Source organism: Sapajus apella, unplaced genomic scaffold (assembly GCF_009761245.1).
Source record: "Sapajus apella isolate SASKATOON/1434 unplaced genomic scaffold, GSC_monkey_1.0 scaffold52, whole genome shotgun sequence".
Classification (NCBI taxonomy): Eukaryota; Metazoa; Chordata; class Mammalia; order Primates; family Cebidae; genus Sapajus; species Sapajus apella.
Genome location: NW_022436992.1, coordinates 12,973,960 through 12,991,896, shown reverse-complemented (window position 1 = coordinate 12,991,896; position 17,937 = coordinate 12,973,960). Strand labels below are relative to the sequence as shown.

The 17,937-nt window shown below is 42.2% G+C and overlaps 1 protein-coding gene across 1 annotated transcript in view; it reads left to right on the top strand.

The window, feature by feature from the left end:
* Window positions 1–799: 799 nt before the first annotated feature.
* Window positions 800–17,937, top strand: part of EIF2AK3 (eukaryotic translation initiation factor 2 alpha kinase 3) — a 75,705-nt gene continuing 58,567 nt past the window's right edge. Inside the window, exons 1-2 of the mRNA XM_032243638.1 lie at window positions 800–2,474; window positions 16,981–17,110. Of these exons, the coding sequence (XP_032099529.1) occupies window positions 2,170–2,474; window positions 16,981–17,110 (435 nt within the window). The 5' untranslated portion in view covers window positions 800–2,169. The remainder of the gene's footprint in view (window positions 2,475–16,980; window positions 17,111–17,937) is intronic.

Below are 17,937 nucleotides of genomic sequence, written 5' to 3'. Positions count from 1 at the left end.
AGCTTTGTCACAGCGAGGAGGCCAATGTGGCCAAGTACACTACAGTCAGGCATTCATACCTTCAACTCCACCAAAACCAAAACTGTGCTAGCTGAGGCCAGTGGCCAGGATGGAGTGAGCAAAGACAGTATGAAATGAGATCCGAAAAGCTGTAGGAACCAGATGTGGTAGCACCCTGTAGTCTATTGTAAGGACTTGGCTTGTATCCTGAGTGAACTGGGGGAACTTTTGAGGGTTATGACCTGCACTATGGAAAGCAGGAAGACCAGTGAAAAGTGCTCTCAACAGGAAAGACTTGAGTTGCTGACTCAAATACAGCTGATAAAACGAAGACCAGGAATTATCCTTTGAATACAGCACTGGTGGCCTCAGCAAGCTCAGTTTTGGTGGAGTTGAGGGTGTGAATGCCTAACTGTCCTGTGCTTGGGAATGGGAGAAGAGGAATTGAAGATAAGGAATTTTGAACACTTGAGTTTTGCCATACAGAGGAACAAAGACATGTGGTAGGAGCTGGAAGGGGAAGTGGGGGTTTCTTGTTTGTTTTGTCTTGGGCTGGGGAGAGCTTAGAGCATGTTTTTATGAAGATGAAGGATAATCTATATATACCCATATTGCCAACACCTTAACAAATTTTCACTGGTTTTAGAGCAGGTGCAGTGGCTCATGCCTGTAATCCTAGCACTTTGGGAGGCTGAGGCAGGAGGATGGCTTGAGGCCAGGAGTTTGAGACCAATCTGGCCAGCACAGAAACCCCATCTTTACACAACAAAATTAAAAACTGGCCTGGCCCGGTGGCAAGCATCTGTCGTCCCAGAGATTACAGAAGCTGAGGCAGAATGATCGATTGAACACAGGAATTCAAGGTTACAATGAGCTATGGTCAACCCACTGCACTCCAGCCTGGGCAAAAGAGCAACACCCTGTCTCTAAAAAAAATTTTTTTAATGTTCACTGGTTTTGATGGAAGTAACAGACTCCTGGCCAGTCTCCTCATCATTGATGCCGTCACTGCTGAGGATGCATTTTCTTATCACTTCATTCATCTGCTCAAAAATCTTCAGGAAGTCCTTATTTGCTGTATTAAAGTTCAAATGCCTTGGCCGAACATTCCAATCTTCTCCACTCTGCCCTTTTGCAGTTTCATCACTGACTTTGGTGAGGTGCAAAGCATGCCGGTTCAGAGTCAGAAGACACGAATTAAAGTCATGATTCTGTGACCAACTAGAGAGGTGATCTTAGGCAAAAGACGTCAGTGCACTGGGCTGGGGCTTCTTCCCGCTCTTAGGCGGGAGGCGTGTCGGGTGGACTGGATTGTCGCAGATCACTGCCATCTCTAACAAGCGGACTTGTGAGCACCGTTGGGGCCCAAGTAGGACCATGCACCCTCCTTACACTTCTAGAGACCACACGACTTTTGCGGCCACTTCTTCCTGTTTCGTTTTGCCTTCCCAAGTAGACTAGGCTTTAGAAGAGCTACAATGCCAGCTCCTTTAAGGTCGACCTCTCCTCGGTCACAAGGGACTTGCCTCCCACTCTTCACTTGGGACTGTCCTCTTCACAGTCAGAATCCGCCACGTAGTAAGTGCCGCTTCCAACCAATCAAAAGGCAGGTAGCGCAGACCTTTGAAAGACATCCACTTCTACCAATAATCTTCAAGTGTTCCCCAGCGCCTAGCTTTGCGGGGCGAGGCCAATCACCGCGATGGCCAATCTGTTGCAGGAAAGGTATTCCGGGAACTGATAAGTGCACCAATCAGGTAAAAAAAGGCGGGGAGGGGCATTTCTCATTGGTAATTGCATCCGGAATAGGGACCGGCCTCGAACGACGAAATTACGATTTGATTGGTAGGCGCGATGTTGACAACGAGGGAAAGTCTGCCTTCCCTAACAGGGCCAGCCTGGGAACATTGAGTGGCAGCGGCCGCAGCCAATGAGGGAGCAGACACGGGGAAAGTTTGCTCAATGGGCGATGTCCTAGAGAGGCTGTCACTCAGGTGGCAGCGGCGGAGGCCGGGCTGAGACGTGGCCCGGGAACACAACTGGCTGTCCAGGCCGTCGGGGTGACGGTAGGATCCCTAGCGTGTCCTTGCCCTGGTGGGAGTTCCGAGCGGCGGGAGAGGCAGGCGCCCGTGGCTGCGCCTCCATGCCTGCGCGCGGGGCGGGCCGCTGATGGAGCGAGCCGCCCGCCTGGGACTGCTGGTACGGGCGCTGCTGCTGCCGCTGCTGCTGGGGCTAGCGGCAGGGACGGTACCCGCTGGGCGCGCCCGCGACCTCCCTGTGCCGACGGCGGAGGCGGCATTTGGCCTCGGGGCAGCAGCTGCGCCCACTTCACCGGCGCGAGTACCGGCCGTGGGGGCCGTGGCTGCAGCCGAGGTGACTGTGGAGGACGCTGAGGCGCTGCCGGCGGCCGCGGGCGAGCAGGAGCCGCGGAGTCCGGAACCCGACGATGAGGCTGAGTTGCGACCGCGCGGCAGGTGAGGGGCTGCCGACCCGGGGAAGGCGACTTGTTTACGCGCGCGAGACTTGGAGGATGCAGGGTCCGGGTGCGGGGGCGGGGGAGGGGGCGGAGACCCGGGAGCCGGGCGGGCGTCTTACCTCGGCTGCGGAGGTTCAACTGGCGACCTGGGAACGAGCGCGGGGCCACGACACCCTCCCATCCCTCGGCCAGCGACCTACCTGGGCTCAGTTCCCGAGCGCCTGGTCCTGACAGACGGGTCAGAGCAGCATCCTCGCGGGTTCGGGAGATGCTCGAAGAATGGAGTTCCGGGGTTGCAAAGAAACGCCACTTTCCCTCTTTCATTGTTTTTGGACATTGATTATCTTCCAAGGAACCTTTCCCTCGTTTTCCTTACGCACATCACCTCCTGTCTGTGCTGGCTTGATAGCTGTTTTGAGAAAGGACTTTAGCAAGAGACATCTGCATTTTCCTTCAAACACAACTCTGTAGTGTCCCCGGACAAGGATTGAGATCAGTGTCTCTAATTGAGATCTGCGGAACACCTGCGTCCGAATCACCTGGGGATGCTGGTGAAACCTACAGTTTTCTAGGCCCCACCCCAGTTTTACTGAATCAGACATTCCCTGGGTAAGAACTTGGCATCTGCATGTTTCACAAGCAGTCCGGATAATTCTTGGACGCTAAAGTTTAAGAGCTATAGTTAGGTTCTTGAATATTGGTTCTTGAACCTAAGAGCCGTGGTTAGGTTCTTGAATAAGGGGTTTACTGTATAAACACTTAATATAGGGTTTTTTTTTTTTTTTAGTTTCTAAGCATTCTTTTAAAAATGTTACTTCAAAGTGCTTGTTTTAAAGCATTTTTCAAAGTCTAGACACAAATGTAAGGAATATTAACAGTAAATTTTGGAGACAGCCAATCTTATGTCTGAGGAGAAAGTGCAGTCTCATTTCATAAATGGAGTGTTAAAAGGAGCATTAAGTAAATTAAACCAGGGAGGGCTAGGCCCTGGATTGGAACATATTTTAGGCTTATAATATAGTCATTACAAGATCGTAACAAATTAGATTTAATTTTAAATTAATATTAGAACTCTAATCTATATACCTGGAGACTACTACAAATATGATAAGTACCAAAATTCTCTGGGCATCATTTGAATGTTTATATGTCAAAAAATAATTATAGAACAAAGTTTTCTCAGGTTTGCTAATGAGTCAGTTCTCCTGGAAGAGTGTTTTTGTTTATCGTAAAGAAATATCTGAAGCTCCTGCTCAAAATGAATTACATGAAGTAGAGTTGAGATGTTTTGTTTTTCTTAGAATTCAAATCCACTTCAACAGATACTTACTGGTTAACAAGAGCCCAAGGATGCCCTAGGTGACAGAGGTTAGGTAGGTAGTCCCGGCCTTCCAGGAGAGTGTGCAGTCTAACAGTAAGGATGAAACAAGAAGACCTATAATGGCATTATAAACCAGAAACAGTACCAGTGTCAGGGATGTCCCAAGGTTTTTGTGGTGTTCTACTAGATGGGGTATGGGAGTGAGGTAGGTAAGAAGATAGGAGAAGGTTATGGCAGAATGAGTTTGTTCCTGAAAAATGGGTAAAATTGTAACGGACAGTCACAGGACTTGAGGAAACAGCAAGAGGCACAGAGGCTGGAGATTATGTTTGGAGAACATTTTGTCTCTCTCTCTCTGTGTGTGTGTGTGTGTGTGTGTGTGTGTGTGTGTAAGAGATATACATATGCACATATGTATGCTAGGCAGGGAGAAGTAGATGAGGCTAGAAAAATTGGTTAGAGCAGATTGTGCATATGTATAGCCTGATGCTAATAGCATCATCGTCACTTGGGAGTACGTTAAAAATCCAGAGTCAGGCACCACCCCACACTCACTCAATGAGAGTATCTGCATTTTAACAAGCTCACCGTGTGATTCACATTCATGTTAAAGTTTGAGAAATGTTGGGTAGAGTATCCTGAATGCCAGGCTTGATTAAAATTATGCCTAAGGAATGTTTCTCTAGCAATAGTGTGTACTGAAAACTTGAGTTAAGAATACCAGAAGGAGAGTGTTATAGCAGTTCAGATGAGAGGTTTTCATGTAAAGTGGTATAGAACAGAGGGGACAGAGTTGAGATATGTGATGCAAACTCTAGGTTCCTGGCAAGTGAATTTGTTCTTCCTTTCTTGGTACCCTTGTCCAGAGATTGAGACTGGGTGACCAGAAGCTGAGAAAAGAGGTTTAGGGGAGCAGAGAAGAAAAGGTAAGGGTTTTGGTGTTGGACATGTGACTCGGAGGTGCAGGCAGGACATCCAGAGGGAGATATTAGGTAGGTGGGTGGAAATGAGTGACTAGAGCCAGTGAGAGGGCAGGGTAAATATGAATACTGTAGTTGAAGTTGGGGGAAAGAGTAGGTTCATTTTCAGGAAATACCTTTTATTTTAGGGAGGAAGATGAGCCAGCAAAGGTGACAGAAATACAGCTGGCTAGATTAGAGGTATAGGATGAGGACTGGGAAGAAAGAGATTTGGTGATGAGCACACATAAAGAATTTAAATGAAGCAACAGAGACAATACTCAAATTGCAAGAGGTTAAAGAGTCAGGCCTTTCTGCCCCACTCTCTCCTTTCCTCACTGATGAGGTAATTTTTAGGAGAATGAACCTCTGAACTTATTTATTTACTGAAAAGAGGGAGCCTGTGTAGACAGAATGAAAATGAAAGGGGCTGGTTGCGGTGGCTCACGCCTGTAATCCCAGCACTTTGAGAGGCCTAGGTGGGTGAATTACGTGAGGTCAGGCGTTCGAGACTAGCCTGGCCAACATGATGAAACCTCATCTCTACTAAAAATACAAAAAATTAGCTGGGCATGGTTACAGGTATCTGTAATCACACCTACTTGGGAGGCTAAGGTGGGAGAATCGCTTGAACCCAGGGAAGCAGATTGCAGTGAGCCAAGATGATATCAGCCTGGGCAACAAGAGTGAAACTCCGTGTCAAAAAAAGAAAGAAAGAAAAAAGAAAAAAAGGAAAATGAAAGGAACAGACAAGGAGGTGAAGGTAGTTGGAGAAGATCCACTTAGCAAACAGGAGGATCATTTCTTTCTCATAAATTATAGTGAAAACAGGAATTTTGGCTTGAAGAGCATCTGTGATCTCTACTAAATAGAATTGGCTAGGAAGAGATAGGGCCTAGTTTTGAGGTCTACCTTATAGTATGAACTTAAGATAGCGTGGAATGTTTGAGAAACCTTCAATTAGCCAGGAGTGGTGGCAGGTCAACAGCAAATAAGTATACAAAGTTTATAAAAGTTTTTTCTAAATGCTCTTTAAAAAAAAATGATAAAAACCCAGAGAATATTTGTTCAGTAATAATAGACCATAATTCTGTTTGTTTCAAGGAGTATTACGGGAACAAATTTGAATTAACCAGGCGCTTTTTTTATGAGCAGCTGTGAAGAACTGTGGTACTGGCAAAACTTTTAAAAAGAGGGAGGTGCAGAATTTTTTTTTTTTTTGCATGTTGTCTTTTGATAATCAAGAAGCAATCTGAGATTCACCAGTTCATTGGTTTTTTTTCTCCTGATGGAATTTTCAGGTTTCATTCTAAATGCTTGCTCTGCATATCAAGCATGTGAATGAGTGAATAAGCTATTTTTTTTCTTTAAAAGTTAGCTAAAATAAACTTGTTTTTCTGGTAGCAGTCTTGTTGTTCATGTTTCCTCTGTTAAACATTACATTAGTTGATATTTAAGTGAGATGGTCATTGCAGAAAGTTGGGAAGAAAGTCTTAATCTCACCTCACTATTAAGTTTTATATGTGTTTACATAATTGTGTGAGTTACCAGTCTTCTGACTTCCACAGAAATAGCAAATTGCAGAGTGTTACTTGGGGTTCTTGGGATGGGTTGGAAAGTCATTCTGACAATCTCAGAAGTTGTAAAGCACTAGTTTTATCTTAACTGTCACTAATTTGCAAAGTACATGTTCCTTTTTCCTCTGACTCTAATTCCTCTCTAACAAAAGTGTTTCTAAATCTGACATAATCTCTGGTGTTTCTTCAATTTGTGCATCTCTGAACTGATTTTTTTTTTATTAAATGAGATAACATGAAAGTATTTGCAAATATAAGATGGTATAATTCTTCTTATTTCTTTCCTGTCTTTTTACAAAGTGATCTGATTTAAAACAAAGGTATAGAAATCTGGTCTTCCTCAGATTTTTAATTAGTAGCATATCAGTTAACTAAAAGTCACATTTAAAGAAGTATTTACACAGAACTTTCAAAGCAAGTTATAAGCCAAAATAAATATACTTCAGGCAAGTAATGAACTATCCTTTGTGTCTAAAATTGTCTTCAGCTTAATTGATGCCAGGACTGTGCCTAAACTACGTGGACAGGGACGGGAGGCTGCTTTTTCCTGATTTCAAATCCCCGAGTTCATAGGCATTTTTGAGATTGCAGAGGACCTGTCTTTTTTTTTTTTTTTTTTTTTTTTTTTTTTTACCCGAGACGGAATTTCACTCATGTTACCCAGGCTGGAGTGCAATGACGCGATCTCGGCTCACCGCAACCTCCGCCTCCTGGGTTCAGGCAATTCTCCTGCCTCAGCCTCCTGAGTAGCTGGGATTACAGGCACGCACCACCATGCCCAGCTAATTTTTTGTATTTTTAGTAGAGACGGGGTTTCACCATGTTGACCAGGATGGTCTCGATCTCTTGACCTCGTGATCCACCCGCCTCGGCCTCCCAAAGTGCTGGGATTACAGGCTTGAGCCACCGCCCCCGGCCTCAGAGGACCTGTCTTTATCAGTTCTCTGAGCTATAGCTTCAGCGTGTCTCTTCACTCCCTAAACATTGCCTGATAACTCCATTTGCTTTTTTTTATTTATTTTTTGTAGGAGGGGAACTTCTTAAATGTTTTTATTACAAATTGTTTTAAAATACAAAGAAGAAAACTTGTAAGTTACAGAGCTAAATGTGAGGGAAGGAGATAAATGTGTGTGTTTTTAATCCCATTCTATTTATAATGACCATTTTGATTAAAAATGTTTCATAGGGCCCAGTCTGGAGGCTCATGCCTGTAATCACAGCACTTTGGGAGGCCGAGGTGGGTGGATTACCTGAGGTCAGGAGTTCGAGACCAGCCTGGCCAACACGGTGAAACACTGTCTCTACTAAAAATATAAAAATTAGCCAGGCGTGGTGGCACGCACCTGTAGTCCCAGCTACTGAGAAGGCTGAGGCAGGACAATCACTTTAACCCGGGATATAGAGCTTTCAGTAAGCCAAGATGGTGCCACTGCACTCTAGCCTGGGCAACCAAGTGAGACTCTGTCTCAAAAAAAAAAAAAGTTTCATTGACTAAAGTAGAAAAGGCACTTCCAAAAATGTTTCAATGTAACAGGAAAAGCATATCTATTAATGCTTATGTTAAACCCTGTATCATTGAAAACTTAGATTGTAATACTTTTGATGTATTTGTTACGATTTGGGGCATGGCTAGTCTTGTCATATGTTTAAGTGAAGGAGGTTTGACTTGAAGATTTACTTAGTAGGTGAGGACCAGGAAGTAAAGTCCAATCAGTCCTCCTTTGTTTCTGAAAAAGAACATATGCTTCATACGCTTCCTTTAGTGAAAGCACATGTTTGGGTAAAGGATTCTTTGCTACACCAAAAAAAAAAAAAACAGCTTCAGCCAAATCACATTAGATTTGTAGTTTTGTGAAGTACTGCCTTCTTCTCAACCTCCGGAAAGGAAATTTGAAATTTTAAAATAAGCAGTTGTTAATGTAGAAATTATTTAATCCATATAATATTCTCCTGTCAGGCCGGGCGCGGTGGCTCAAGCCTGTAATCCCAGCACTGTGGGAGGCCGAGGCGGGTGGATCACGAGGTCAAGAGATCGAGACCATCCTGGTCAACATGGTGAAACCCCGTCTCTACTAAAAATACAAAAAATTAGTTGGGCATGGTGGCGCGTGCCTGTAATCCCAGCGACTCAGGAGGCTGGGGCAGGAGAATTGCCTGAACCCGGGAGGCGGAGGTTGCGGTGAGCCGAGATCGCGCCATTGCACTCCAGCCTGGGTAACAAGAGGGAAACACCGCCTCAAAAAAAAAAAAAAAAAAAAAAAAAAAAAAAAAAAATATATATATATATATATATATATATATATATATATGTTCTCCTGTCACCTGCTTCTATTCTTTCACATGGGAAACTTCTACAGGAGATAAGCTGCCTTTAAAATAATTTTATGAAGAAATTCAGCATATACTTACCAGAATTTGATAAACTTAACTGTAAATAGGCAGGTGTTCTGGGTAACTTAAGTCAGCACCGTTTTTCTTTTTTTATTGCGTATTCATTGTGGCAAAAAGTCATTTCTCCTAAATTAAGGACATAATTAGAGCAATTACAGGATGAACAACATCTGTGAGATTTCTGAGAGGAATAAAAAGCTGCGTATTGTAGTAATATAGTAGTTGCCACTTATGCAAACTTACAGTTAACAGAATAACAGAGTTAGAAAACCTGAATTTCTGCCCTTTTTCAAAACTTCATATTTGGTGCATAATCTTAGGTAAATCACATCTTTTTTCGTCTTCTCAGCCTTTTTGGTGGGGGTTGTTTTATGTAGATAATATGTTTGTCCTACCAAGTTTTGTTCATTCAACAAACATTTATTTAGTTTTATTGGGGCCTAGGTACTGTTAGGTCCTGATAGTAGATAAATGTCTTTTCCTTAGGAAGTTCCAAGCCTGACAGATCATTGTGTTAAACTATCCAGTGATGGATAATAAGTGACATAAAAGTAGTGTGAGAGTGAAAAGAATGGAAGTGGCAAGTTATTGAGTCCTGGAATGAGAAAAATATCAAGAATAGTGTAGGCAACAGAATAGTGTGAGCAAGGGGACAGAGCAGGGAGTTTGTAGAATGAGCACAGAGCAGTGGTTCCTAAGCCAGGACACCTGGACCCCTACAGATCTACAAAGATGAAAATGGGGATCCATGAGACTGCCAGTATTTTAAAATAACGGAATGGAAATTGAACATTTAATAGAAGGTACATTAAAAAGTCATGTTTTTCTGCTTTGAACTAGAATTCTGTAAAACCTTATATAGTAATTATAGTTGTTTCAAGAAATGTTGAATATTTTGATTGGTTCTTACATATTTCCTCTAAAGATCGGGGAATTATACACAGTGTTCATTTGGCAAGTGTAATAATTTAAGACATGGGGAAAAATATAGACAAGTAAAAGAACTTTTGAAAAGTTCACCCCATGGGAGGGGGTGGGGCGTAGGGCTGGGAAAGAGAGGGGAGAGGGGATTGGGCTGGCAGAGGAGGCAGAAAAATGAGATTAGGAAAGTGCACTGAAGCCAGATTGTGAAAGGCTTTATGTGCCACACCAAGCAGTGTGACCTTTCTTCTTCAGTGGGTACAGGGAACCTTGGAAGTTTATCAGCTCCCTCTTACAAAAACAAAACTATGGGAAGAAGAGAGGGGAAAGAAACCTGAGGCAGGAAAATGTGTTAGAAGACATTTTAAGGTGTCCTGATGAGAAATGAGAATCTGCTCTAGGGCAAGAGCTGTGGTAATGAAGACGGAAAAGATTTTTTTTTTTTTTTTTTTAGGAGATGGGGCCTTACTCTGTCATGCAGGCAGGAGTGCAGTGGTGCAATCTCAGCTCACTGCAACCTCCACCTCCCAGATTCTCTTGCCTCAGCCTCCCAACTAGCTGGGATTACAGGTGTGCACCACCACACCCAGCTTACTTTTGTATTTTTAGTAGAGACAAGGTTTCACCATATTGGCCAGGCTGGTCTTGAAGTCCTGACCTCAGGTGATCCACCCGCCTCTGCCTCCCAAAGTGCTGGGATTACAAGCATGAGCCACTGCATCCTGCCAGAAAAGAATTAAGAGAAACTTCAGAAATAGAATTAAAAGTACATGGCTGTTGTTTAAATGTAGAGGGTGAAGGAGCACAAAGAGCTGATGTCTGATTTAAATGTTAGGTAATAGGATGGATGGCTCCACCTTTAAGTGGCAGGAATACGTTGTGGGAAAGAAGTTTTCTGAGCCTGTTACGGTGATAACAAGTAGATCCTGATGAACATGCAGAGCTAGGCTAGGGAGAGATGGTGAACTATAAATCCTGTACAGATTTGGGGGCTGTCATACTACAGATGGAGGTGAAGCTGTGAACATTGACATCTAGGTGGAACATGTAGTACAAATGGGAGAGTGCTTGCTATGTAGACATTGAAAGCTATAAGAGTGATAGGTGAGGACTCAGGAGGGACTGGTCCTGTAGAAACTAGGAAAGAAGAATGTCCAGAATGAGGAGATAGCCACAACGGTGGCTTTTGTGAGGACAGACCTGATGAAGGAAATGGATCTGGCAGTTAGGAAACCATTGAAGAGATCAGGGCTTGCTGAGGAATCATCCAAATTGAGCACCTTTGTAAGCTACCGCAAGATGTAAGAGAAATAGAAGTCTCTAAAGTGTTTACTGACAGAGATGTTTGATATGCCTTCTTCATCCAGGTCATAAATTATTAATTTTTCTCTATGGAAGTGGCTAAGGTAAAACAGTGCATAACTGGTCTTATGAGACTCACCTGGGGTACTTGTTAAGCTACATTCTCCCAGTCCCCCTCTTAGAATGAGACGTATGAACTTTTAATGATTTTTAACAAGCACTCCAGATTATTTTTATGATCAGGTACATTTGGGTTATACTGAGATAGGTGAAATAGCCATATTTTGCCTGTGAAAAAATAAGTCGAATGAAACCATGAGAAGAGTAAGAGCAGAGCCATGGGGGTGTACACCCAGGTCTGACTTACAGCTCTGCTTCTTTCCACTGGAAAAGCTGTCTCTACATTTCCTTCAATTCTTGAATAAGTTATGAGTTTTTTATCTTGATAATGGAAACTTCAAAATAGGGCAAGTGGATATTGGGGAGATAAATTAACCCTATATTCTTCCTATTTTGGGAGGTGTTCATTTTTTATTTTTTATCTCTATTTATGTTTCTTCTTCTTTTTGGAGATACCATTTCACTCTAACACTTAGGCTGGACTGCAATGGTACAGTCATAGTTCAGTGCAGCCTCAGCCTCCTGGGTACACACTCCCACCTCAGCCTCTAAGTAGCTGGGACTACAGGCCTATGCCACCAGACCCGGCTAATTTTTGAAGTATTTTTGTACATTTGGAGTCTCACTGTGTTGCACAGTCTGGTCTCAAATCCCTAGCCCTCCAAGCAATTCTCCTGCCTCAGTTTTCTTGAGTGTTGGGTTTACAAATGAAAGCCATTGCACCTGGCTGTGTTTATTCTAAATGCCATGTCTCTTTTTGTTAAGTTCACCTTTTATTTTAGATACAGGAACTGCATGTGCTGATTTGGTACATAGTATATTATAACCGGGTAGTGAGCATAGCACCCAATGGTAGCTTTTCAACACACCCCCTACCAGTAGTCTGCAGTGTCTGTTGCTCCCATGTTTATGTTCATGTGTGCTTAATGTTTAGCTTCTGCTTATAAGTGAGAACATGCAGTATTTGGTTTTCTGTTCCTATTTTAATTTGCTTAGGATTATGGACTGCAGCTCCCTCCATGTTGCTACAAAAACATGGTTTCATTTTTTATGGCTGCATAGTATTCCATGGTACGTATGTACCACATTGTTAAAATCCAGTTTACTGCTGATGGGCACTAGGTTGATTCCATGTCTTTGTTGTTGTAAATAGTGCACTAAATGCTGTAACTCATTGGTATCCTCTGTTCATCTCTGCATTCAGCCTGAACACTGTTTTTCAGCAATATCTGTCTACTTGATGTTTTTCTTGATCTATATTGTGCCAATAAGCACCTCTCTCTTAGAAGGTGATTAGGTATAGTAGCAAATCTTTATTGCCCCAATAGTGCTACTCAATTCCAACCGCAGCAGAAGGGGTACCTTCGTTCCAGAAACATGCTTTTGGGGAGGAACCCATAATGAATACTATAGCTGGCTTGTAACACAAGAGAGGAAGAATAACTTTTTTTTGATACCTGATAGAATTGTTAGGGGATTTGCTGTTATTCTCATTACAAGGGGTCAAAATAATAAAGGGTATCCCACTCAAATCTAAGAGCTACATTAAGTATCAATTGCCATTAAGAAAGTAAGGCAGATACTTTGTATTTTATTTTATATTCGCAACAGGGTCTCACTCCGTCCTTCAGGCTGGAGCATGGTGGCGCAGTCTTAGCTCACTGCAGCCTTGAACTGCTAGGCTCAAATGATACTGCCACCTCAGCTTCCCAAGTAACTGGGACTACAGCCATGTGCCACTATGCAAAGCTAATTTTTTAAAAACTTTTTTTAGGCCGGGCGCGGTGGCTCAAGCCTGTAATCCCAGCACTTTGGGAGGCCGAGGTGGGTGGATCACGAGGTCAAGAGATCGAGACCATCCTGGTCAACATGGTGAAACCCCGTCTCTACTAAAACTACAAAAAATTAGCTGGGCATGGTGGCACGTGCCTATAATCCCAGCTACTCAGGAGGCTGAGGCAGGAGAATTGCCTGAACCCAGGAGACGGAGGTTGCGGTAAGCCGAGATCGCGCCATTGCACTCCAGCCTGGGTAACAAGAGCGAGACTCCGTCTCAAAAAAAAAAAAAAAATACCTTACTTTCAAAAGCAGAACATATTGTCCAGAAAGCAGAATATTTGACTCAGTTAAGTATACCCTCATGATAGGCTTTCAGTGAAAGAATAGTTAAATATGAAATCCCAGATTACTTGTTAAAACATGTTCTTATACACAGCGATATGTATATACATATTTTATTGTTGAATTTTCCTTTGTCTTGAAGATAAGAGCTAGAATTGTATTCTCTGAATATACTTCCAGCACACAACTAGCAACATATTCAGAAAAAGTATAGTTTTTTTTGACTGTTGTAAATAGAATGCCCAAGCGGGGGGAAAATATGTTTGTCCTGAATTTAAAAGGAAAATAGTATTTGAAGTGTTCTAAGGGTCTCCTTAATTTTTCATGGTTCAACACTGTTTGCTCATGCTAAATTTTGTTTCAGTTAGATTTTTTTCATTCAGCCTTTTATTTGTGGTTAATGATTCTTGAACAGAAAAATGAAACATCTCTACAATGGGACTAGGAAAGAGATAACTTGGTGGTTAACTGTTGATCTCTAACTTAATTAGATTCTGTTGTTTTATTTATAAAGTGACATATCTAAGGTGTGACTTTTTAGACTCTTTATTATAAAATAATTTTTTTTCGCTTTACCGACTCCTGATAGATTTCTTTAGAAAGCAGAAGGATAATATGTAGGGCAGGAAGTTGGGTGGTTCTCTTTTGGTTTGCTATCTAAAATTACTTGAGTTTGTAGGATGGCAAAGTCTTTACTTTCACAAATCAGACTAAGTTGCCATTCAAAAAATTCAAAATTAGAATTAGTGTAGTGTTTGGAAACTAAATTAATTGCTCTTTGAAGGGTTTCAAATGGGTTTACTTGAACATGTCTGTCTTGGTCAACTAGCGGCTCTACTTTGAATTTATATACATTGTGCATCAAGTGATATAGGAGAGATAAAGTTGCAGCTTGTACTCCTGACATGCTTAGAATGTGCATGGTCTTTAAAGCTGAAAAATATATCTAACGAATTTCTAGAACAACTGTGCAAGTCATCCTTTAAACAAATATTTAGGCCAGGCAGGTGGCTCACACCTGTAATCCCAGCACTTTGGGAGGCTGAGGTGGTTAGATCACCTGAGGTCAGGAGTTCGAGACCAGCCTGGCCAACATGGTGAAACTCCATCTCTACTAAAAAATATAAAAATTACCTGGGCTTGGTTGTGGGCACCTGTAATCCTAGCTATTCAGGAGGCTGAGGCTGGAGACTTGCTTGAACCCAGCAGGCAGAGGTTGCAGTGAGCCGAGATTGCGCCATTGCACTCCAGCCTGGGCAACAAGAGTGAAACTCTGTCTTAAAAAAAAAAAAAAAAAAAAAAAGAGAGAGAAAAGAAAAAGTTATGGAGAGTCTGTTGTGTAGCTGGAGGTGTATGCTCCAGGCAGAAGAAACAGTAGCTGCAAAGTCCCTAAGGGAAAACTTTGCATGATGTATTTGAAGAGTTGGAGGAATCTGCCTGTGTATATGTGAATTCTGAGAAGCCTAGTAGACAATCTAAGTTGGATAGGTGTTTAGATATGTATGTCTACTGTTCAGGGGAGAGGCCTGGAACCAGATATAGATTTGGGAGTTGCCAGCATATAGATGGTATTTAAAGCCATAAGACTGGATGAGATCACCAAAAAAGTTACACGCAGGTAGAGACTATTTTAAGAGACAGGAAAGATAAGAAGGAACCAGAGAATGAAATTGAAAAAGAAAAGCATAGAACTGAGTCCAAAAAAAAGAGCATGGTGTCCTGGAAGCCACATAGAGTTGTTTCATGGAGGACAGAAATTGCTGGTCAGGTGCTGCTAGGTGGTCAAGTGAAGTGAGACCATGGGATTTATCAGTGTGAAGGTCATTGCTGACTCTGACAAGACCCATTTCAGTGGGGTAGTAGGGGCAAGAACTTGATTAGAAATAGTTCAAGATAGAAGGGGAGGAGGAGATTTAGAGACAATGCATAACAACTCTTTCAAGGAGTTTTGTTGCAGAGGGGTAAGAAATAGATTGGATGCTCGAGGAGGGAGAAGGATTCATTTTGTCTGATCTGGTTTGGTTTTTAAGTTGGGGAAAGTAGTAGCAGGTTTGAATGCTGCTATAACAAAATACTGTAGACTGGGTGGTTTATAGACAACAGACATTTATTTCTCACAGTTCTAGAGGCTGGGAAGTTCAAGATCAAGGTACCAGCACATTCAGTATCTGGCAAAGACTGATTCTTCACAGAAGCATTCCCACTTGGTGGAAGGGGTGAGGGAGTCTCTGGGGATACTTTTATAAAGGCATTAATATCATAAGTAAGGACCCTACTTGCATGAACTAATCACCTCCCAAAGGCCCCACCTCCTAGTACCATCACCTTGGTGATTAGGTTTCAACTTATGAATTTTTTGGTGGGACACAAACGTTCAGTTTATAGCAAATGCTGATGAGAATATTCTAGTAGAGAAGGAATGATTGATGACTTGGGAGTGAGAGGAGACATTTGCAGGAGCAAGACCTCATGAATGTGTAAGGGAGCTCTATTGCTTAAGTGGAGGTGTTCGTGGTAGATGGGAGTGTGGATAATTCACCTGCACTAACAGGAGGGGAGGTGGAAGTCATGGTCCAGGTATTGATGAATAGATAAAGGTGTGGTGGGAAGCAAGCCGTTTGCTTCTGTTTTTCTCCATGAAATAGGAAGCATTGTCACCAAAATGCGTGAGCTTGAAAGAGCTGGTATCAGAAGTTTGAGGAGTGGGGAGACATGAAATGGTTAACGTGGTTCAGTGGCATAATGGATAGACTAGGGAAGGGTTTTAATGATTGTTGAACATCGTTAATAGCCTTTTTGAGATTGGTGGTTATTAATTAAAGTGAGATAGTCAACATGATATGTTTCTCTTCAGATATATTCAACTGCACAGATGTAGGAGTGAGAAAGGGGAGAAGATTGACTTCAACCAGTTCTTCCAGAGTGTGACATGTGAGAGGCGGGGTAGGGACTTGAGGTGTCCACGAGGTAGTGCTTAAGATGAGGGACTGTGGGACTTTAACTGGTTAAGAAAGAAGTGAGGGCATGATGGTAGTGAAAGTCATAGTATCAGTGGCATGTACATTCTGGTGGGGTCAGAAGTTGGGGAATCAGGGAAGTAGAGGAAGTGAGCCAAAAAGAGGAGTTGATTGGTAGGGGGTTGTGGTGATTTGTAATGACAGTCTAATGTCTGACCACAGGAGTAGCTGAAGCAAGGTAGACAGATAATGAAAACCCAAAGAATTGAGGCAGAAGCATGTTAAATATATTAGGTAGTAGCAGTAAACCAGCCCCTGAAGTCCTCCAGGATGGGGCTAGTTACCTAAGGGTCAATTAGATGTCTACTAGGTTGGGTAATGGACAGAACAGTTTGATCCCGAGGATTTTCAGAGGAGAGGAAAAAAATGGTCTAAAAATTGCAATGAAATACATGGAGTCTACTTACCCCATTCTGAGCAAGGGTTATGGGAGAAAAAAATTATCTGTGCTTCTGTAGGGAAGCGATGTCCTCAGGGAAAGCCTGGTTTCTATGAGAGCAAGAAGATAAGTGAACATTCAGGGAAGACATTAGAGTGTGGAATGAAGGGTGACCTATGAGTTGGGGCTTTTCATAAGTGACATAAACAGATAAAGGGCATATTGAAATTGTCTTGGTCCAAAGACTGTTGCGGCAAGATTGGTAGAAGGCCCCCTCTTTCTTTCTACCAATAGAAGCCTGGACATGGACTGGATTTCTTTTTTGAGTGTGTGTGATAAGTGTGCCCAATATCTTAGAGACTCGTTTAATTTTTAAAATATTTTTAATATTTACAGGTCATTAGTAATTATCAGCACTTTAGATGGGCGAATTGCTGCCTTGGATCCTGAAAATCATGGTAAAAAACAGTGGGATTTGGATGTGGGATCTGGTTCCTTGGTGTCATCCAGCCTTAGCAAACCAGAGGTAAGAATTTTCTATTAAATATTGACTGGAAAACTTAATTCTAATGAGTAATTGCTGATATTAATAAGTTTGAGGCCCTATTGTCCAAGTTTGAGGCCTGACTACCTCTTACAGGCTGTGTCCCTTTAGGGCAATTACTTTTCTATCCCTCAGTTCCCCTGTTGTGAAATGAGATGGATAATAACATGTACTTCTTAGGATTACTTGGGGCATTAAATGAGTTAATCCTCTAAGTGAGCAGCTAAGGATACTGTCTGCCATGTCAACATAGCACATTATCTGAGCTTTAAGTGATTATTGTTTATTATCATCACAAGGTCTCTAGGAATAATAAGATAAATATAAATAAAAACCTCATTGAATTTTACTAGTTAAAAATCTGTGCTGCAAAATCCCGTAAATTATTATTCCTTATGTTTTGCCTCAAGTGTATATCCTAATTATAAACAGAATTCATCTGAATTTTTTTATAATGTAATTCCAATCAAATTTGATTATTTGCAGAAAATTTGTACTTAACAATTCAGAGCTCTAGAATGGTAAGTGAGAAAGAGCATCAATTCAAAGAGACTTCGCTTCCAAAATTACTCTGGCACATGACTTCAAGCCCCTCAGAGCATTAGTTGTTCTCATCAATAAAGTGAGGACACAGCCTGCTTTCATGGGGTGCAGATGGAGGAGATTAAATAAGAGAAGCTGATTTGCCTCACCTTTAGACTCAATTCTGATGGATTAAGTCTCTCTCCTTTTCTGAAGCTTTAGTCTGTTAGTTTATATTATTTAAAAATAAGTCCATCTTTTGAGTGGTGACTGCTAACATTGAAGTA